Below are 22,269 nucleotides of genomic sequence, written 5' to 3'. Positions count from 1 at the left end.
AGTTGGGGAATATCGCATGATGCAGTCATACTACAGGCTCCAGATACCCTATGATTCTGTTTCCCTGCTTCTTCCCCACTTCCACCCCAGTGCTGAGATCTTCCCTAGCTCCCATCTTCCCCCCAATAGGTTTCCATGGGTCCCCACTCTCCAAGACAGCATCCAGAACCACACCATTGCCCTGGCCCTTATTCCTTAGACTGGCTGTGCCAACTTCCCCATGTCTCTAGTCCACAGGGAATAGGATTTCTTATACTGCAGAGCAAAGGTGAGGCCTCTGCTGCAGAGCTGAGAGCAAGGAGGTTCAGCTCTTGCCAGTTGTAATGACTGCTGATTCTGCTTCACTCAAAACAGGAAAGAGTATCCCCAGGTGTTGAGGTTAGCTCAGAGTGGGCAAAATGCTGCCTGCCAGGACATTACATCCGGCCTGCAGGGCCCCTAAAAAATTTAGAAAAGTTAATATTAATCTGCCCCAGCTACCTGTCATGCAGCCCTCGATGGCTTGCCAAAACTCAGTAAGTGGCCCTCTGCCCAAAATAATTGTCCACCCCTGGGTTAGCTGCTACCGCTGCTTGCTGCAGAAGCAGTGCAATGGCCTCTAAAGGCTAGAACAAAAATGCAGGCATCTTTGAGCTTCCTGAATTTAACCATTTCAAACTTATCACAGAGTTAAACTGCCTTAAAAATCTGTATCATGTCTGTATTTTTGGCCAACAACAACAACAACTTAATTTGCACAGAGTGAAAAGTGTTTGGTGGTGCCTTGGGCTGTCCTAGAACAATCGGTTCACCTGAGCAAGCCAGTTCCAAACAAAGGAAAATGAAGGGTTCAGGTTCACAATGCTGCACAAGCTGGCAACAGCCACTACAAATGGTTTAGTAAGCTTGGTACCATGCAGAACTCAAAGAAGGTGCTATTGACTGTTCTGTTCCAGATTTAATCATAAAATACTTTTGTCTGTGCTTATAATATGCTCAGTCATATAACACGCAGATGCATTGCATGGTAGGGGAAGCAAGTTGGAATAGATTTCACTGCCTCCCGTCAGGGCTGTCTTCGGTGTGTGCAAGTGTCAGTGAATTACGACTGTAGAGGGGATTAGCTACATTCTCATGGTAAGTATAACAGCAGCTTCTAAGATTTAATAATACGTGAGTAAAAGCAATATCTTGGTCAAAGCAGGCAACTTACTGCTCCAAAGTGAAAGGATGGTAACTTTAGAAAGTCTGAGGTGGTTTGTGCAATTGGCTCAGAGTTGAGTGTTATACAGAGGTGGGTAGCTCCTATTTACTACTACAACTGACTTCAGCTCAAGTTAGTAAAGAGGTGATGTCATACTTTATTTGCTGTTCACCTACCACAGTGTTTTGTTGAATATATAATGGTACAGTGCTACAGTATGCTTATTAGGCACTGCTCAAAAATAAGAGATAAAAGTGCATTGCAGAAATGGTGTGCATCATAACTGTTCATTTCCTTGCTTTCCTAGGTCAGTAAAACATAAGTATCTTATGTGGGTCTATGGATGGAACAGAGGATAAATAAAGGATGGTAGAAATTGCAAACAACCCTCCCTACCCTATGCACATGATTACAGTTGAAAGGCAATACTACAATTTTCTGTGTTGGGCAGCTGACGGGGTGTCAAGAGAAAATACACAGAGGTAAGTTACATCACAAAAACTTTGAAAGTTTATTTCCGTAAGGATTCAGTCCCTGTGGCTGTAACAGCTGACTTAGCAGTGTGGCAGCTCAGGGAGATGTAAAATGACCCATTCATCTCTGCAAGATGTTCATAGCTGAACACCTCCACCCTATGGTGATGAACACAGCCTGAGACAATAGCTCTGAAAGCTGTGAAGTTGATCCATTTTCCTCAGCTGGCGTTCTCATCCCCAATTCTGTTGTGTTTGTGAGGTTTTACTATGCACCATATACGCCTGTTCTCAGCTACTCACCTCAGCCTTAGTCCTGTATGCCTGGTGTATATACTAAATAAAAACACTCATTACCAGTTCCTCATTTTGGTTTATCTCCATGAGGTCATGTTTTAAAAAAGAGCCAGAGAAATGTGATGATAATGCCATAGGTATACTTGGAAGGGCAGAGGTGAAGCCCCTTCTAGATAGAGAAGGTAGGAAGAACTGTTCAATGACTATCTCACTCCCCCAAAAAGTGTAGGGTAGGAGGAAAGGAGAAACCTAAGGAAGAGTTGTGAGCATCTTCACGTTATGAGGGAGTAGTGGATACTGGGCAAATTTCCCATCTTTTCTCCTCACCTAGCGAAGCAGCACAGGGAGGAATACCTGGGACAAAGCAAGATCAAGTGTTGTATATACAAGAGAGCAAGACAGCTCCACATTCCTTCATGGAAGTATGCCACAACTTTCTACTCCTTACGTTTCTACTCTCTCTGCACTTCTGAGCTTCCGGAGATAAAATATCTTGTTAACCAAAGTACAGTATTTACTTAAATATAAGACTACCCTAATAATAGGATGATTCCGCCCCAATAATTAGATTCTATATATGGAAAATGCATAGTTTTGTTATAATTTTCTGGTTATATAATCTAGTTATTGGAGGTTTGTCGTGAATTTCTCCCACTGTTACAGCAGAGACAATAAATCTCGGGGGAAGGGGAGGGGTTAGGTGGCCCTTTGCCTTCTGCCCCTGCCAACTTCTTCCCCCCGAAGCCCTGCTCCTCAACAGACCCTGCTCTCTCTGAACATATGGAAGGGAGGAGCATATCTGAAAAAACTGACCTTGAAATAAACATAGCTGTAGCAATTTGCATATTGTACCTACAGACTTAGTTCCTCCAGAATTCATACATTTTACCTTTTAAACTGCTGCTGCAATTTTTTTTTTGCATAGTTACTCCATTATCACATGTTTATGTAGCACTTTAGTACAAACTACATATGGTATTAGTGCAAAACCAAAAGGCTCATGATTTATCATATAGTTTATTGGGTTGGGCCCTAGCAGAGCCAGCAGCATTTCAAGCCATAGTGACCCCACAGCTCAGCACTGCTCAGTATCTGTGTGTACTCCTGATACCCTGCCAAAGGAATCTGTGCTAATTAGCATTCTCCCATGACTGGAATGGCGTGTTCTTGTGTGGAGTCCTAGGATCCTACAAAAATTTATATGCAAACAAGGCAACCTGGTTTGGCTTTACTTCATGGAGGGCAGGCCCACACTAATCGTATGTGACAGGCTGAGAAGGGCTGACAGAAGGATTCTGAGTGAACTGTTCGGGCCCCATTTGAGGCTGGCTAAGAAACAGAAATTCTTGGAAATGTGAAAGAAAGGTGCAGCTCAGGTATAGGGGTGAAGAGGAAGTGGAAATGTATGCTATGTAGTGGCTCACCATGACTTTCAAAAAAGTAGGTGTTGAAGAGGACCAAGCACAATAGGCACTGTCATATAACTTATTCAGGTGGGTTGCATAAACCTATTCCTGTGATAAAATTCCCATCAGCATGTTTGCCTAGTATGGGCCATGTATTTTATAGTCGTGCTCAGTGTTGGCTACATTTAATCAATGTCACAGATGGTTTCCATTACTGAACACATGCTGCTTGTGATAGTAGTTCAAAGGCAGAAAATATATTTAATGCTGTTCCCTTGTATATGAATAAGATAAGGGGTATTTCCCCCCCTATGCTGACCCGGGGGCAAAACCTCATCTGTTATTTGAGTAAATACAGTATTATAGAAAAGATGCTTCTTTGGAAATTTGGTTTTTGAAGTCTTTGTCAGCAAGCTGGTTGCCACTAATCCAGGTATGGCCTTGTTATCTCTTCAGTGTTCCGGAGCAGTTAAAGGACAGGAAAGCTGGCAAAGGACTACAGCTCTCACGCTGTCCCCTATCAGTGTTCTCCCTCAAAGATTCCCTTTGTTATTCTAAACCCCCACTATTCCCCAGCTCTAGACCAAGACACTCCAAACAAACATAAAAAAAGAAAAATTAAAAGCAGCTCATTTGGAGGGGCTGCCTGGGCAGAACACCTTGACCAAATAATCCAGTGACTTGTTTTCATTTGATCACTATATATTTCACCATTCAAGAAAGGAAAGGCCATTTTGCCCTGCTTCACAGGCAAGCTCATGTTAATCTAGTGTTACAAACTTTATCCTTAATAACTTTTTTCAGTACTGTTTCCTCAAGATGGGGAAGGGCTAGGCCCTAACTCAGTTCAATCCTGAGTGACAGAGATCAAAATGGGAAGGACTGAGAGCCATGAGCCCCAGGAATGTGCAACAAAACATCAGATGATCCACATACCACATCTGTGAACAATGCATGGGAGAGCAAAGGGCTGTGTCTTCAGAATTCCTTGCTAAATGACCCCAAAATTTGAACCACTTATCCTATTCCACATCCATATGAGGCATATCAAATTTAGAGACAATCAGAACTGTTAACACATGAATTTCAGAGCACTTAGTATAGTCAGCCTTTACTAAGTCGCTTTCAATCACAGGTACAGCCGAAATGTCTTCCTGCTGCTATTTAGAGTCACAATTCCCATGCTATCATGCAGGTAGGGTCCTGTGCTTAAATAAATAGAAAATTTGGTGCATAGTTATCACACAGGCTGCTTAAGTGTTTTGTAGTTCTTTCGTAGTGCTGAAGAATTTAATTTCTTCTGACATGTATACAAGTACAAATGGACCAAATTCAGAAAAACAACTCATTTTTGTAACCTTAAGGGTACATGCAAGACCACAATCAAACCAGTAAAAGTTACTACATTTTTCTCACTCTTTACAATAATGCATGGTTCTTTTATGGCTCACTTCTTTCAGGAGGCAAAGAGCATGGGAACTACTCCCAACACATCATGCTTGATCATCCACTGACACCAGTTAAAAACAAAGTGTCTAATACAAATGCTACAGAAAGACATCATGCAGAGATTGGTATCTGGTGCCGAGAGAGTAAAAAGATGTGATACCTGATGGCAATATAAGCCCCTTGTCTATACAAAAATAATTGTACCCAAAAAAAATCGGGAAACCAGCTAAACTAAATTATGCATTCTTTGTTTGCATGCTCTTTAATTAGTTTCAGAGTGTTTATACTTAGTAAGGAACTGCCACAAATTAAATTAAAACTGTTAGGATGATTAAACTGTCCACACATGGGTGTGGTACCAATTTAATTGAATTCAGTGCAGCTTGAATTAGGCCAGCCCTACACAGCTAAGCCTAGTCAGCCTAGCTAGAGTGTATGCATGTGCTGGGGGGGGGGGGGGGCAGGGAGAGGGAAGTCACTCTTCTAATCAATATCGATATATTATGCTGCCCCCTTTGCAGACACTGCTTATACTGGCCAAAGAATTCTTGATCTGATACAATTGATATAATTCAGGGAGGTAGTGATGTAGCTAGAGGCAGCAAAAGGAACTTATTTTTCTAGTACAAGATGCAGCTCAACTATGGAACTATACCAGTAAATCCTTTGTAATACAGCCTACCCTTCCTCTCCCCTACTCTGGTCAGATAGGTCCCAAAGCATGAAGCATTTCAGATACTGAGCATTTGAGCCCTAAACAGAACTGCATCTCACCCCCACCTCCTGCCCAGAACTTCAAAATGTCTATAAAGGCATTTCCTTGAGCCCCTCATCCTCTGGAGGCTCCCAGCACACTGGAAAGCACTCCCTGGCTGTTTGCCATACTCTATCCCCCTGCCTCCACCCCAGCCATGGGAAAACAGAGCACTGTGGGGTACAGAGCACCGCTGGAAGGTGGAGACATTTAAGGAAGTGCTTCAAAGTGTTCCTTTTTTTCTCAAAGGTCATTTCTGAAGTGCTGCTTTGGTGGGAACACTGGCACCCTCACTGTTTAGAACACTTCAAAGGCACCTGGAGCACTCTGGGTACATAGTCTGTCTATGACCATAGATTAACAATTTCAAGGAGTTCATTTTTCAGTGGTGCAATCCCTACTAGTTGCCTGGATAGAAGAAACTACGACTAGAATATCTGACCTTTAGACAACTAACTATAGCCAGTCCTCTCAAAAAGAAGGCCAGAACTGCCTCACAGTTTAAGGTTCCTGGCAGATGTTATTTTTGTAGTGCTACAAAAAGGATGGCTTGCCATATTAAAACTAGAGCAGCAGCAACCTATATCTTTCCAATGCACATATGCATTTAAAACCGAGTCTGTGCAGCAGAAGGGAATTATTTCAACTCAACCATGTCATGATCTTTGTTCACCACTAGATGGCAGATCTGCTACACTGGTTCAGCCACCAAAACTATTCCATACTTTGTTTCCCAGACAGTAAACTGACATGTATGCATATACAAGCATTTTCACATGCATACACAAGCTGTTTAAAAGCATCACCTTACATACCCTCTGGGTGTGATAACTATAGAATGAAGCTACATGGTTTTGGCCCCACAGAGATGTCTGATCAAGGGGGATCCTGGTTTTCCCTGTTTAACAATCCAAAATTCTCTGATAAAACCCCCTTAAACTGTGCTTTTCCACACACACACACACACACACACACACACACACACACACACACACACACAAAATCAGTTAGACTTCCATATCACTTTAAAATTGTAAATATACCAACAAAACTATGATCAATTAATACCTCTCCCCCGCCTCTCTATATATGTACACATACACACACGCACATATTAATGGACCAGTGTTTTGCTGATATATTTACAATTTTAAAGTGATATGGAAGCCTACCAGTGCCTCAATCATTATAATCGGAGCCAATCTAATTAAAATGCTGCAGCGTTTCATGTATTCAGCAGCCCACGTTTCAAAATGACCAGGGAGGCGCTTTAACTAAAGCTTGTTGATGAACTTTAGCTAACATGCCCCGTGGCCATTTTGGAACGCAAGAGGCTGAGTACATGAGATGCCGCAGTATGCTGGAGCGTTCTACTTAATTGAAGCTGCTCTGATGCATTTTAATCAGAATGCATCAGTACATATGTATAGGCACCCTTAAGGTCTAAGTTTTACTCTTGGGAGATCTGCTTGATTTATTTGTTTGTTTTTTGAAGATGGGGGCGTTGTGAATGGATGCAGTTATAATTCCAAACTCTTGGCACCAGTCTGAACTGTAACTTCCAATGGGGAGGGCTGCAGGTGCTGGTGTAAACCATGGTTTAAAGCAGTGCACGGATACAGCCATATTAGTGTAAATCCAGTGCTGCAGCCCTTCCCCACCCTCCCTCCTTAAACAAGACCTTACTCTCGCTCCACTGATGGACTTCAAAGATGCAGCAATGTAATTACCCACATCCACTGACAGTACTGAAAGTGTAAATTAGGCATGATGAAAACTCATTATGTTTTCCAACATTATATTTCTTAAGTCACCACCCAGCCTTTAAAATATTAATAGGCACCCACCAGTACAATAATTGATTGTTTTTGAAATACACAGCTACATATTTAAATTTACCAACACACAGTGCCATTAATGCACAATAAAACAATGATAGAATATTTAATGTAGATGGTGTCATTCACTCATGGCAGCTTCAAAAATATTTCCATTTTCTGGAGACACTCCCAAGAAAGAGTGCTGTGAATCACCACCACTTAAGTGAGCACTGAAGTGTTCTTCAAAGATCTCTCAGCCTAGAACTAGTCCACCTGAACTCTGCTTTGCTTGGTAAAACCTAGCAGTCACACAGCAAGGTGGAAAAACTTGAAGCCATAAACCACCCTTGAAAAATGTACCTAAACAGCCTGGCTGCCAACATCTCCTTTGACATTCATGCACAAAGGAAATACATTCTAATGTTAACTTCCACATAGAATATATAACAAAGTTTGCTAGCTGGCTGTCAGCATAATTTAGCACTTACAAGCTGCAACAGCTGACAGTATTCAGGTTGTCATCTTCTGCATTTTATATATATATATATACATACTCTGTAACATTAACATCTCGCATGTGGTGTTCTTACCTCTTCCTTTTTTTCTTCTGTGCCAGAAGCTAAATTGAGGCTCAGCTGAGAGTGGCTGCTGATGCCACTGTCTTCATTTCCATCATCATAATACATAGTCTGTACTGAGTCCTGGAAGCAAACAGGATTTCTCCCCAACTTGGGTGCAGGCATCTCAGATCTTTCCTCACTTTCCACTGAGCTCAGTGATAACGTGCTGTGATGATTTGGACAATGGAAATTACTATTGCACTTGACCTTCTCAGTACTAGGGCTCTGAGGTTTAGGAGCAGTAGGCCTAACAGGGGCACTAAGTTGCTCAGATTCATATGTAAACTGGCTGGTACTTTTTGGTTCAGAGTCCGCATAAAACACTTCATTAGGAAGTGGACTATGGTCATTTAAAGTGGGTGATGAACTAACAGCCTCAAGGACACCCAAGGAGGTCCCAAGGCTTTTGGCTTCAACAGTAAGATCACTTGTTTCAGTGTCTGTATCCTGAGAAACAGTTGGGCTGTGGAAATAAGGAGGTCCAGAAAAGGTAGAATCAGGACTGGACATGGGTGATATATACCTTCTTCTGTCATTCTCAGTGCTTCTGGAAACCCTGCGGGAATAGTCATCATGTAGTCTGCTGTTTGGCCTTGTCCTCTGGGTTTGTTCACTGGAAGGAGGGGGAGTTGTGCTCTTAGGACCATCTTTTTTCCATGCCACTTCAGTAACATTGCTTACAAGTTTCAAAACTCTGTCAAAATCTTTCGCCCTGATAGGGCTCTTCCAGCGTTTGGACCTTCTCTCTGGGTTTCCATTGACTTTGTCCGAGTCAGCCGAAGACATGCTTACTGTCCGTTGTGGCATCTGTTTGTCACTTGCCACCTTGAGGTCAGTAAGGTTTGTGGTGGACTTCCGTTTGAATGAACTTTTTTTCAAAAAGTTTAAGTTATCTGTACTTTTACTCCTCCTATAGATGATCCTGTTGTTTTCAGGATCTTTCACTAAGATTTCACAGATCTTTGGCTCATGCATGACAGGAGAGGTTGGCTGGATGCAGTTCTGGTGAGACTGAATTTTATCAGTGTCTAGTAAATTTATACGACCAACACCATACGCACGTCGGATGCTGCGTGATCGATGAGTATTCCTCAGGAAGGAATCATCGCTTTCCTCAATGTCAGAACAATCAGAAGCTAAACCATCCACTGAATTGTGTAAATCATGCAAAGGCCCTGAATAAGAATACCTGTTAGTTTGAACTCTCACCACTGCACCATTTGAGGCATGTTTTCCCACAGTGTTCTCATTTAAGAGATCCGCGTTTTCCCTAGCCTGAATTCCTTGAAGAACTGAAGATTTTAATTTCTTGAAAGATCCCATTTTTCTAAGGGAAGACAAAGCATTCCACGTTGAGGAGTTGCCCATCACAATCAGAGAGCGAGGCCTTTCTGAATTTGAGTTAGTTTGTTCCCTTGGGGTAGAGAAAAAGCGCATGAGTTTTGAAGGGCTGACTTTGTCATCTCGTATTTCCTCTTCATGATTGTTGCTGGTAATGCATTCCCCATTGTGACAGGATGAGTTACTTATACTTCTTGGTTCATTTTCCATAACTATACAGGTAATAGTGGTTCCATTTCTGCAGCCATTCTGAAATGTTGTCATGTTCTCAAGGCTGTAAGCATGAGGACAGAGGGTATTATAGCTCACATCCACAGTACAATCTTCATCAGTTGACCAGTGTTTCTGCCCTTCATTTGCTGAAAGTTTTGTTGCCTTTTCTTCACTTCTACTCTGTGAGCTGAGATCTCTAGATTGCACTGCCTACATTGAAAAAAAAGTGCCAGCAATTAATGACTTGTTTCCTACATTTCTCCATACAAAAGGAAGTTTGGTTCACATGCATTAAAAAAAACCCCAAACAATGAACACTTAACTAAACAAAAGCTGTATGGGGTGAGGGAAAGTTGTTGGCAGCTCAGTTTTAAATAACGAAGGAGATACTGGTGTTTTGTTCTGTTATCCTTTAAAAGATCAATATCATGTAATTATATATTTGTTTCTCTGACTCAAATACAGGTAATTAATTTTTTAAAAATACCAGAATCAAATGCTGCTTTAGAATAGCCATATTATGCGAGTATTAATTGGGTATAACAAGTGTGCGTTTTAAGCAAACAGAATCCCACCACTAAAGCAATATTTAGCATGATGTTACAAGAAATATAATATGAAGACGGAAATGCTTGCCTTGCTCTTTATTTTACAGTTAACTTCAAGGAAACTATAAAACTCAAAAAACAAAAAGCCACACCTACTATTTTACAGAAAGAAAAAGTGATGTGGTTTTCCTTAATCATAGTTTTAAATTCTTTAAGTTCAAGGCACATGAGGAGTAAAGATTCCCATTGAAGAGACAAGAAACTTGCAGAACTATAAATTCCTTGACAGGTGTATCTGCTTTTCCTAATGAATATTTAAGGGCCCAATTCTGGTCCCCACATTCATGTATGCAATTCCACTGAAGTCATAAATGCACAGCACTCAAATGTGTTTTAGCTCCTCTTGCAAGCAAACTCAGTCAAATGCACAGAGCACTTTTTGCTAATAAGGGTAAAAGCTGGTATTTTAGATAGAGAAAAAACAGACACTGACATAGGACACTAATCTGTACTGTCCTGTTGTTGTCCAAAACCTGAAATTGGAAAAGTGGCTGAGGGCAGCCAAGACTAGGATGTTTCAGAGCTGAATCCCTGAATGTGGGAGGCAGCAGCTCCAAACAGCCAGATGAGTACTCGGTGAGCTGTGCTTTCCCAGCCCTCTGGTTAGCTCCGCATTCATGGCTGCTGGGAGGGATGGGAGTTGAACAATGGCAAGTAAACAGCTCATTCTCATTAAAAAGCATTCAGAGACCCCCACCCCTATGCAGCCTATTGAGCCGGGGCAGCGTCCTTGGGTACCACCAACCTTTGCCGGGGCAGGAGGCTCAGGACTAAGCCCCTGCCTGGATGTGGAGGGGAGACCCTACCACACAAATTTGGGGGTACAAATGCACATCTACCTTAAAAGACAGCCAGGAAACCAATGTAAAAAGATAACCAGCAAAGCTGTTCCTCTTAGCCTCCCAAGCTCTTTGTCTCCGGTTTTATTGTAAGGTCCCAAGTAATCATGTGAACTTTAAGGGCTAATTTGAAGCAGGAAGTCCAGCCCCCTAGCAACCAGAGAAGCTGGGAGAAGCACTCAGGCACAGCATGAGGACAGAGCTGCCCAGTTCACAGGGGCTTGAACCAGCCGCGGTTGTAAATGAAGCCCCCTGCCCCCTTCCCCACAGCCATTGCCGCCGCGTGGAGCCCGCTCCCTGCTTTTCAACCCCGGGGCAGCACAGGGCAGAGATCCCCGTTGGGAAGCAACCGCAGGCAGGCTTTCCGCTGCATCCCTCACGCACCTAGTCCCTCCTTCTAGATTCATTTTCAGTGGATTTTTTTTAAAGTCTCCTTCCCTCTGGGGATACAAGGCTGCTCATGTGGGCTTTTCAGGCAGACGCTTGCAACCCCCCTCCCTCCCCCCGAGTTGTGGGTTTGTTTTCACCCTCTCATTCAAACTGGCCCCGGTGCAGCCTGCGGAGCCGGGTGCCCTGGCGCAGCCGCCCACCCCGCTGCCCGGCTTGTCGTCTCCAAGGGGGCTACTCCTCCGGGGCAAACACCGCGTGGCCACCCCAGAAGCAAAGCGCAGCCCCTGTTTCACAACTTGTGAGTCACCAGCGCTCCCCCGTGTCACCCGCCGCCTCGCTACTTCGCTGGGAAGAGAGAAGAAACACGGGGAACGACTGGTGCCTCTTGCCCCAGCTGGAGGCCGAGGCACCTGCCCCGCGCCCCGCTCCCGCCTTACCTGTGAGGAGGCCTGCGCGGGCAGCGGCGCCGGCACGAGTCCCTCGGCAGCGCGGCGCTGCCGCAGCGCCCCGCAGCAGCGGGACCCGGGGCAGGGCGGGCGAGCCCGGCCGCGGGGCGCTGCTCCTGGCGCTTGCAACACCGCCCAGCTGCCGAGTCAAAGGTCGCTCCCGGGCCGGGCCGCGCTGCTCCGCAAGCCGCCGCCGCCTCCGCCTCCCCGCGGGCAGGGGAGTGGCTATGGGGCTCGTCCGCGGGGCGAGGAGACTCCGCGGAGCCCGCGCCCCCTTTATCTGCAAACAAAACAAGGCTGGCCCGAGACTAGCGAGTGATGATGAATAGCGCCCCTGCTCAGCCGCGACCCCCTTCCTTCACAGGGGCGTTGGTGCCCGAAAAGCTTGTAATTAAAGACTTTTTTTTTTTTTTTTGCTAAAATCTTTTTGGTCTAATAAAAGAGATCGCCTCGATGAGGAGTCCTGGTCGCCCCGTGCTTCAGGGCGTCTCAGGGAGGAGGCTGCGCCGCGCTCCTGTGGGAAGTGACACCGAGGAAGAGCAAGGCGGGCGGGGGAGACGCAGCAGCGCCGGCGAATTCACAAGAAGGCGTTCACAGTCCGGCTTGGGCCCGGTTTCTGCTAACTGCCCTTGGACCTGGCTGCCGCTTAGTGGCAGCGGAGGAAGGAGGTGTGGGAGGATGGAGCCAGAGCAGTTTCAGCCCTTTAGGTGGTCTCCTTTGCTTTCCAACTTTCACCACCCTCCAGTCACAGAAGTCTTGCCCCCTCCCCAGGCCCAGGATTCTGCCTTTTCTCTGCCAGCTGTGCTCTCATTTCCCTTCATCTCTAGCTTCTTTTCAGGCTTTTCTAAGTAACTGCACTTAGATCTTTACCACTCCTATGTAGGACCACCTGTGTAAAATACTCACTTTTTTCATTTAAAAAATGCATGAGGCCACATATATTCCTAGCACAACGCCACTGATTTCAGCAGTTACTCCACAGCTGGATTTGGCCGTCCCAGAGATGCTGCTGCTCGTGTAAACAAGGAACAATGGTCACAAACTGACAGCAGATTTAGGCTAGATATCAGGAAAAACTTCTTCACTGTAAGGGTGGCCAAAATTGGGAATGGGCTTCCAAGGGAAGTGGTGCTCTCTCCTCCCTTGGGGGTCTTTAAGAGAAGGCTGGACAGGCATCTGTCTGGGCTCACTCTTTCCTGCCTAGGCAGGGGGTCGGACTCCATGATCTGTTGAGGTCCCTTCCGACCCTGGTATCCATGAATCTATGAAAAATAAAGAAGCCCATGCCCCATTTGTTACTCAGCACGTTACAAATTTTATGTGCTTTTAAATTCTGGTCTCCCCCTTCTGTATTATTTCAGAGACTTCCACCATCATCTGACATGCAGTGTGGCAGACTATTTTACATGCCTGTAATGATCTTGGAGAAGACACTCTTTTTTTCATACCAAACCGGCTTTTTCCCTACCAGTAACTTCAATTTGTTGTTGTCCCCATCCCCCACTTCTGATTTTCAATCCAGTCCACTTGTTTCAAAGTAAGTCCTTTAAATGAAGTAAGCCCCCTTTTAAGCATTTGGGAGGAAGTGGGAAGACCAAGAGCACTTTTCACTCTCCTCTCCTCCCCAGCATCCAAGCAGAATGTTTCTTGTATGGAATCACATATTTAAAAAAACAAAAATGAATCCATATGTTGTGTGATTTTACTTATTAAATATTTAAATTGCAGTAAGTCCCCATTGTTCCAGGTGTTGGCTAAACACAAATGTCAGACCATACATGCCAACTTCTTGGAGGAAAAAAGAAAGAAAAAAATAACACCTCCTCCTCCCTGCAAGAGAAGCTCCTAAAAACCAATACTTGATTCCCAGGTTACAACTCTGCTCTAAACATTGAATCTCATTAGGGATATTAGGCCACCAAAAGAACTGAACTGCAACAACAGCAGCAGCAGCATTTCAGCCAGGGTGGTGATTCTCTACCAGGGTGTCATACATAAGACACTGACTGCGCAGTTGTTACTGCACAGTCATTTAGTACTGTATTTGCATACATGTGCTAAATGACTGCACAGTAACCAGAGCTATGTTTGGTACCCTGGAAACAAGAAACATCAGCACACCTTGTGCCACTGCTACTTGTCCCCAGGGGAAACCTGTGCCATGTGCCAGAGGGCACATGGCAGGTTGCCCCAGGTTGGGTAGAGGAGGCTGGGGCCAGCTACTGTGCTGGCCCCAGCAGACTCACCTGGAGCCCTGGGGGGCAGGGAAACTGCAGCTGCAGCACTCCTGCAGCTTAGAGCCTGGCCAGCAGCCAGGGCATGGCTCCGATGGGCCAGGCTCCGGTTTTGGGCGATGCACACTGCAGCCATGTGTGCCACCCCACTTTTATTCCATGCAGGTTTTTTTGACCCTGGAATCTCTGGGAACAGAAGGGGCCTCAGGAGGTCATCTTAATCAACCCTCTACTCCCTGTCTAAACTAACCTAAACCAGTGTCTGTCTTACCTACTTTTAAAAACTTCCAAAAGTAGAGATAGGTAATCTATCCCAATGCTTAACTGCCCTGGCAGTGGGGAAATTCTTTCCGATACTCTTAGTAGGTGGACAGAACAAGCAAATGGGCTAAATTTGGATGGTTGAAATGGGGGTAACAAATAAATACAATCCTATCTATGGGACAGTTAACCACTAGCAGTAGCAGTCATAGTTCCCCACCTGCTTACCTATTACCAGGTTGTAGTCTCACGTGTGCATTACTGAATAAGGTGATAGAGGTTTTGGGGAAGGACTTGGAGAACAATGTGTTGGGTTTATGGATTTAGGTTCAATAATCCCATGAAGTAACATGCTAAACCCCATTTCTGACTTCTGCAATTTAATGGGATCAAAGTCTACCCTTGCTTACATGCTGAATTTCTGGGAAATTTTGGTGAATGTTATCAGAGAATGCAACTTGCTATTAGACCCCTAACAACTTTCTGTACATTCTCCTTAATCTGGATATCCCTTTTTTAACTAGGCACCTAGAAATATACTATGTGCAGTCATACCAAGATAAAAAATGCCAGACCAAATTTATCAGCATATTTGCCAGACTTTAAAAAAGAAAAAAATAAGGTTTATAATCGATTTTTTTGGTTTTGAAACATTATTCTATTTTATAGCAGAATATTTCTACAAAGCGATGCCCAACAGGTACAAGAAGCCAAAGTTTCAGTAAATAAAAATGTATGTTCCACTCTCCCACCAATACAATGTGTTATTCAAACTTCTTTAAAAAAACCAAAAAAACCAAGATGCTTTGAAAGAGAACTAGTGGGTTTTTTCAGTTGTTCCTTTCTTGAGAAGATGTTATATGTCACTAGAGACTGTGCTAAAAGATGGAAATAAAAACTGAACAGTGCTTTTATAGGTTCTTCAGAGAAGCTGCACTCTACCCTATTATTTTCAGACTAATAATTTGACCCCTGCTGAATGACAAAGAATGTAATTCAATCAGTGATTGTCCTAGAATTGTAAACTGTGGGAGACTAAGTACAGCAATTAAGGAATAGAAGAACTACAAGAATAAATTCCAGATTTGTATATTCACAAGATCATTAGTAATTCTTAAACAATGAATAAAACATATATACAGAAACAAAAATGAAACACTTGCCCGAGAAGTTTGAGCCCTTGATTTTTAAAAGAGGTTTAAAAGTGCATGTGACAAGTACTGAGAAGGATTACTTGAAGTGTAATACAGGTGGAGAAAGATTATAAAAAAGAAATGGGACACAGGAGAGGGGATATTATGGTAAGTTCTTTGATGCTGAAGGAGCTAGATAAATTAGAAAATTAAATGGAAGTTTTGGTAGCTGTTGATTTTGTAAAGCCACCAAAGTATATCAATGGCTATATATCAACAGCTCTAAACTAATCAAGAATGTCATCCTACTTAGTCTCAGGGTGGAAAGTCTGAATGAGAATATTTCTGTCACTTCGGGTGCGTCTACACGTTCATTTAAACTGGACTCAATTTAATGCTCATTAAGCTAATGCATTTAAGCAATTTTGGCAGGTGTCTACACGTACAAGGAGCTGGCAATAAAGTTAGTGCCAAGTCCTTGCAGCCTTGCCATGTGCCCATAGTGGCTGGGCAGCCCCAGCACTAAAGTTAGTGCCAGGTGGCATCTAGACATGTATTAATGTGCTTTAGCTAATCACACCTAAATTTAATACCTGCATTTGCAAGTATCAAATTTAGCTGTGATTAGCCTAATTTTGCCATTTTTAATGCCCATTAAGTCTGCGCATGTACAGACACACATCTGTAATGTGCATTGACACATTTTGTATATGAAAGGGCACTCCTCAAAAAGCAGGGGTGGGAGGGAAGAAAACCCAACTCCCACAGTGATGCTCATATATGAATGAATATGTAGTCATTCTTTCCCTTAATATTTTTAATTTTTTTTAATGACAAGAATGCATCATAAAAGCATACAATGGTCTCAAGATATATGCACAAAAAGAACAAGAATGGGACCTTATTATTCCAGGAACTCCTGAGGAAAAACAAAATAAAACCCCAACATTTGGCATCACTCCACAAGTTGTGGAGCAAGGGAAGAACTACTATATCCTCACTGATTTCCAGGTAAAACACCTTACATTAAAAGGCACCCTAATTTAAGCACAAGTGTTGAGTAGCATTAAGACAACTGATTCTTTTTCATTAAAACAGTAACAAGCATCTTGTCAAGATTGCTTTACAATAATCTGCCAATGTTGCAATTTGGCCCTTCTATTTGCATCTGCCATTGACCAGAGCTCTGATCCTTCAAGTGATTAATCCCATGGGAAAGAACTGTACCTACTGAGAAGTCCCACTGGGGGCATTCAGCAGAGTCATGCTCCCAACTAAAGTTAACAGCAGCTCCCTGGCTGGCTTCTGCAGAGGTAAGATCAAGTCCTTATTTTGTAGAATTTAAAAGTGAAGAACAAGAGCAGGTTTGTATGTGCAACTCCAAACCAACTTGCATGAATACACTGATTTCTTTGATTTTATATTTATGTTAGCTTTTAATGGATTTAGTCTGTTTCTATTTGTAACTGTAATACAGAAATAATAGAGCCAAAAGATATTTTGGTCAGCTTGGGATTCAAATAATTTATGACAGAAGAGTGAATCATGTTATTATGGAAAGTGTATGACAGGCCACTTAGGTAAAACCATTGGTCTTCATCCTTTTGCCCCACCTCGCCCCACCAGGAGGCCAGTTCATGGGCTGGATCAGCCTGGCATGGCAGAATTGGCCCTGTTCTGGCCCCTGCCTGCCCTGATCAGACCCCACACCATCCCTGCCTGGCTCCGCGTGCCGGGATTGGACCTCATGTCACCCTGCATACCTGATCTAGCATGCAGGGCCCTGCTATTTGCTCTGCAAGGTTCCCTGCGGATCTGGAAATCTGGCAGCAACAATCACTCTCCTGACGCCAAATTTTCAGACTTTTTGGCAGCCCTGTGGGCAGGATAATATGGCTCTGGGGGCTAGAACTGGCCCACAGGCTTGAGCAACCTTGGGTTAAACTGAACTGATTTTTTCAAGTTGACAGAGGAAAAAGAATATCAGAACCAACAGCCTGTCACTTCATATGGCAAAGGTTATATACAATGGTTCACAAAGGTTATACATATATCTATCCATCTCTCTATAAAACAAAGGATATAACCAAATACATAACAATATATAATAACAATGGTTACACACAAAGGCTCACTGGAGGCCAGATTCTTTTGTTGCTACTCCCTGGTCACAAATTTTATCATTTAAAGTAATAACCTTCTTTTGATTTTGCTTTGAAAGGGTGTTTCACTGAGTTCACTTCATTTGGCAGAGAGATCTAATCTGGGGTGAACACAACAGCATAATGGAATGACGCCATTGGGGGTGGGGGTGGGAAGAAAGACCTTTGTGTACCAGGTTACCATTATCCTAGCTGAGAGTTGCTCTTACTCACCCACCTACACCATTGCAGCTGCATGCAACTTAATGATGGATTTGGCCTTTCAGTCTGGCTATTTATATCTCCATTGAGTCTGGCTGTGATGCTATTATTTGTTCCCATCCTCAAGAGGGACATTATTCAGACAGCATGAAATGAAGAGGTACTTTGTACTGCAGAAGAGCAGTTTTCAATAACTAGATCATTGTGTCCAAACATAAAGAAAACTTCCTGTTTCCAATTAAGAAGGCTGCATTCCACCTTTATCTGGTGACTCAAAGAAGTGTAAAAAGAAAGGGAAGAGCTGTGGAGATGACAAATAGACACAGGAAAGGGAAGAGAGAAAGTGATCAACTGTTTCAAATATCCTGTTCTGGAGAAAAATATTCATATGACTATTTACAAGAAAGCATATGTACTAGATTCCCTGTTAAATGGGAAGTACATTAAGATAACATAGGATCTACATGTCGAGGAGTGGGGGAAGGGTACAAACTGTACCAAACAGCTGGAATTGGCATTTTCTTGCTTACAGTCATTTATATTCTGTTTCCTTCTTTTCTGCTTCATTCAGGTTCATACACCACACCCTTCACCAAGGTTTTTAATTGCCTGGTTGCCATGAGGTTTTTTCTCATTCACCATATTTTTATTTAAAAGTCCTTATTAATGGCTCTTTAACAAACTCCTTCACACCAGATTACCCTACCAAACTACTATCCCATTATCACATCTCTGGGAAAATAAAGAGGCTTTGCAATGTGCCCAGGAGGCACAAAAAAAAGAGCAAGAGACTGGAGGGAATTACAGAAAGGAGGACCACTCACAGAGGCTGTTTGGCACATGCAGTAAACAGTACTTGACTGAGACTGAATTACAAAGGACAGGTGCACTCCCTGAGTGAGGGGGACTGACTGCAGTCTCAATGGTGCTATTCACACATCATCCACAGTAAGGGGCATTCCACTTGTGCATTTAATCTCTATGGGGCTGTGCCTCCCACTGCCTTCCTTGTGCTGGAGGTGCAGATGAGTAGATAAAAGTTGCCATCTTCCACCTACTGTGTATCCTTCCCACTGACCTGACTCTGCTTTATAAAGGGTAAGAACTGTTGCTCCCCACAATCCCATTGGTTCTCAGGTATACATACCAGGTCAAGGGAAAAGTGTCATCAAATGAAGTAGTTCAAATGAAATAGTCATTCTACTTGATTTCATAGATTTCATAAATTTCATAGATATTAGGGATAGAAGGGACCTTGCAAGATCATCAGGTCCAGCCCCCTGCCCAAGGGGCAAGAAGTCAGCTGGGGTCAAATGATCCCAGCAAGATAGGCATCCAAGTGTTTCTTGAAAGTTTCCAGAGTAGGTGCTTGCACCATAAATTATAAAAATATAAATATGTGTGAAAAATGCTATTAGTTCTTTTACCCCAAATGTTTACTATAAAATAATAGGGAAATTAAAGCAATGGATCTCTACTATTGAATAACTGATCCAGTGAGATGCCAGAGAAATTCAAATCTCTCACTCCACTTTATACACTGATCTATTCTGTCCTTTCACAGCATCTGATGAAGTGAACTCGTATTCATGGAAAAGTTGTACTTATGTATCTATCTTATTTAGTCAGTCTCTAAGATGTATATCTTCCCCGCAATCTGCCTGACTTCAAACTAACTGGTTCTACTCTCTCTGCCAGAAGAATACCCAGCTGACTTTGGTACAGCTAGTTACCTTCAATCTTTCTGTGGTTGTTATCACCAATATGTTTTAGACAATTATAGGTTTTGATATGTGCATGGAAGTCATAGCAAAGAGTATTTCAAACTATTAGAAACAGAGAAAATGCAAACAACAAGGATTCTATACTTGATTCTGTGCTCATATGTTAGTAGGGCCACCGGGTTTTTTAAACTGGCATGATGAGCACTTTTCTTTGTTTAGTCTCTTTTTACAATGATATACTGCCTTTGCTATTATTTCACAGTCTAACCTGAAACTAACATTTGCAGACACATTTACTGTGCCAAAGATTCAGCTACAATCTCTTCCAGGTTACTATTTATATTCCAGTAAAAGAAAGTGGGGGAAGGAGAGGGACAGGAGGGCAGGGGAAAGAGACAGAAAGCAAGCCAGGCCTTCTTCTAATTCTGCCTTCTGATTCTAGCTCTACATCTTTGGCCTTTTTTGATTTGCTGTATCACAAAGTCTTACAACAAGAAAGAGATAGAAACAATAAATTCAGTATACAAAAATTAAAGCTCCGGGAATTTCTATGAGGTAGAACAATTTCAAATAGTGGGGAGAGTTTTCTATAAAAATACTAAATGGACTATAAATATAATATAACTGAAAACTTTAATGATTGATGAGCCTATTATTTGGCATTCTATACTGTAATATATCATATTGCTTAATAACCAATAGTTTTATTCATTAGTAATGACAAAATCCCCGCCAAAATTTTCAAACTTGTGTGCTTAAAGTTAGGCAAGTACCTCTATATTTTGGCAGGAAAGTAAATAGTCCAATATTAAAGATGACATGTACGTATAATCACTACACATCTGTTCATTTATTTAACTGTCTAGGTATGGAGTTAGGTGCTCAAATCCATGCACTCAAGTTTCTGTAAATTTGGCTTTGTCTGAATGGCATTGGGAGATCACTAAGACGTAGCAAATACTGTGCATCTTATTAACAGTAGTCAAAGAATCTCTAATAATTTTTATTACCATTTATTCTTGGAAAGAAATAAAAACCATACTAGACTGTATGGTTCCCTTTTGTGATAGCTATATAAAATTTTACAACTGTACTAAGATAGCTCTTCGCATATATCAAAGACCACCTGGACTACAGCTCAGATGTTATTAGCAGAGGGGCAGATCTTTAACTGTTGCAAATGTCATTTATTTAATTTGTATGCCACCCTGCCCCCAAAAAGGTACAGCAAATTTTACAATAAAAAGAAGATAAATCATAAAAAACAGATAAATTATTAAAATAAAATAGTATATGATAAGACAATTCACCAAGCAATACCCCAAAACTTAACCATGCCTGCTAAAAGCCTGCCAAGACAAGACGGTCTTATAATGCTTTTGGAAGAAGTCCAGGCTTCGGCTCTGATGACCCTCAAGGGAGAGAGAGTTCCAAAGCTGAGGAGCAGCCACCAAAAAGACCTCCCATGTAGTTTCGTACAAAGGACCCGGTGCACAGATAGAACTTACTCTCAGATGACCTTAGGGGTCATGATGGAATCTAAAGTTCCTTTAGATACGTAGGGCTCAGACTATTTAGGGCCTTATAGGTTAAAACCAGCATCTTCAATTATACTCTGAAAGCTACTAAAAGCCAGTGAAGACCCTGGAGCACTGAAGGAATGTGTTCCTAGTGACCCACTCCTATCAGAAGGCATGCCACCACACTGCTGCTGCTGAATGGTCCTCAAGGGCAGGTCCATGTCCATTGCTGTGTAGTCTATTTTCAAGGTTATGAAAACATAGATGATGATGGTCAGATCCAAATCTGAAAGAAAAGTGCACAGCCTTCTCACCAGATGGAATTGGTGAAAGGTACTTTAGGTACCACAGCAACCCAAAGATCTGGGTATAGTGAAGAATCCAGAAGCACCACAAGACAGCAAACCTGAGTGACAAGGGAAGGGTGAATCTATCAATGATAAGTGTTCCTATTACCACTAAATTATGCTCTACCTTGTCTGGGTTCAGCTTTAATTAGTTTGTTTGCAATAAATCCCTAAATGTAGGCCAAGCACTGGGAAAGGACTGAGACCAGAGGATCTGAGCTGCATGAAGGAGAGATAGAGAAGGCACTTCTCCACCACCACTTCACTCCAAATCTCCAAACAAACTTGCTAAGCAGCCTTACATACACATTGAACAAAAGGGATGACAGGATGGGACCCCAAAGAAAAGATCCTGAGGGAACAACAAGTACTTACCTGTCACTACCCCCTGGGGACCTCCCAAGAAAAAGCAGAATTAATTAAGAGTAGGTCTGGGAATACCTATCAAGTAATGTAAATGTGTTATCCATACGTCATAGTCAACTATATCAAAGGCTACTGAAAGATCTTATAGGATCAACAAGATACTGTTTCCCTTATTGGTCTCCAAATCAAAGTTGTCAACCAAGGCTAGAAGTCTCTGTATCATACCCAGAAAGAAGATCCGACTGAATCTGATAGTATCCACATGTGCCTGGAGCTGTTGGGTAAGCACCTATTCAATTACCTTCCCCAAAAAGGGAAGTTTAGAAAAGAGACAGAAGTCAGCTGGGGAGTCAGTGTCAAGAGATTTTTTTTTAACAGGGCCTAGATAATCCCCGGTTTAAGACTATGTAGCATTCTGACCTCCTAGAGGGAGACACTGACATCCCCCCACCATGAATGGCTTCAATTTTATCTTTCTACCC

The 22,269-nt window shown here is 42.7% G+C and overlaps 1 protein-coding gene across 3 annotated transcripts in view; it reads right to left on the bottom strand.

The window, feature by feature from the left end:
* Window positions 1-22,269, bottom strand: part of SPATA13 (spermatogenesis associated 13) — a 130,457-nt gene that overhangs the window by 52,885 nt on the left and 55,303 nt on the right. For 2 of the 3 annotated variants that reach the window (XM_090028734.1, XM_090028752.1), the window contains exon 2: window positions 7,973-9,766. In XM_090028734.1, coding sequence (XP_089884860.1) covers window positions 7,973-9,607 — 1,635 coding nt within the window. In that variant the 5' untranslated portion in view covers window positions 9,608-9,766. Of the gene's footprint in view, window positions 1-7,972; window positions 9,767-11,830; window positions 11,971-22,269 lie in introns of those variants that run through there. The other variant, XM_090028744.1, reaches the window with a different exon arrangement.

This window comes from Crocodylus siamensis, chromosome 1, assembly GCF_052110815.1.
Source record: "Crocodylus siamensis isolate JL-2025a chromosome 1, ASM5211081v1, whole genome shotgun sequence".
Taxonomy (NCBI): domain Eukaryota; kingdom Metazoa; phylum Chordata; order Crocodylia; family Crocodylidae; genus Crocodylus; species Crocodylus siamensis.
This window is presented reverse-complemented; position numbering and strand designations above follow the sequence as displayed.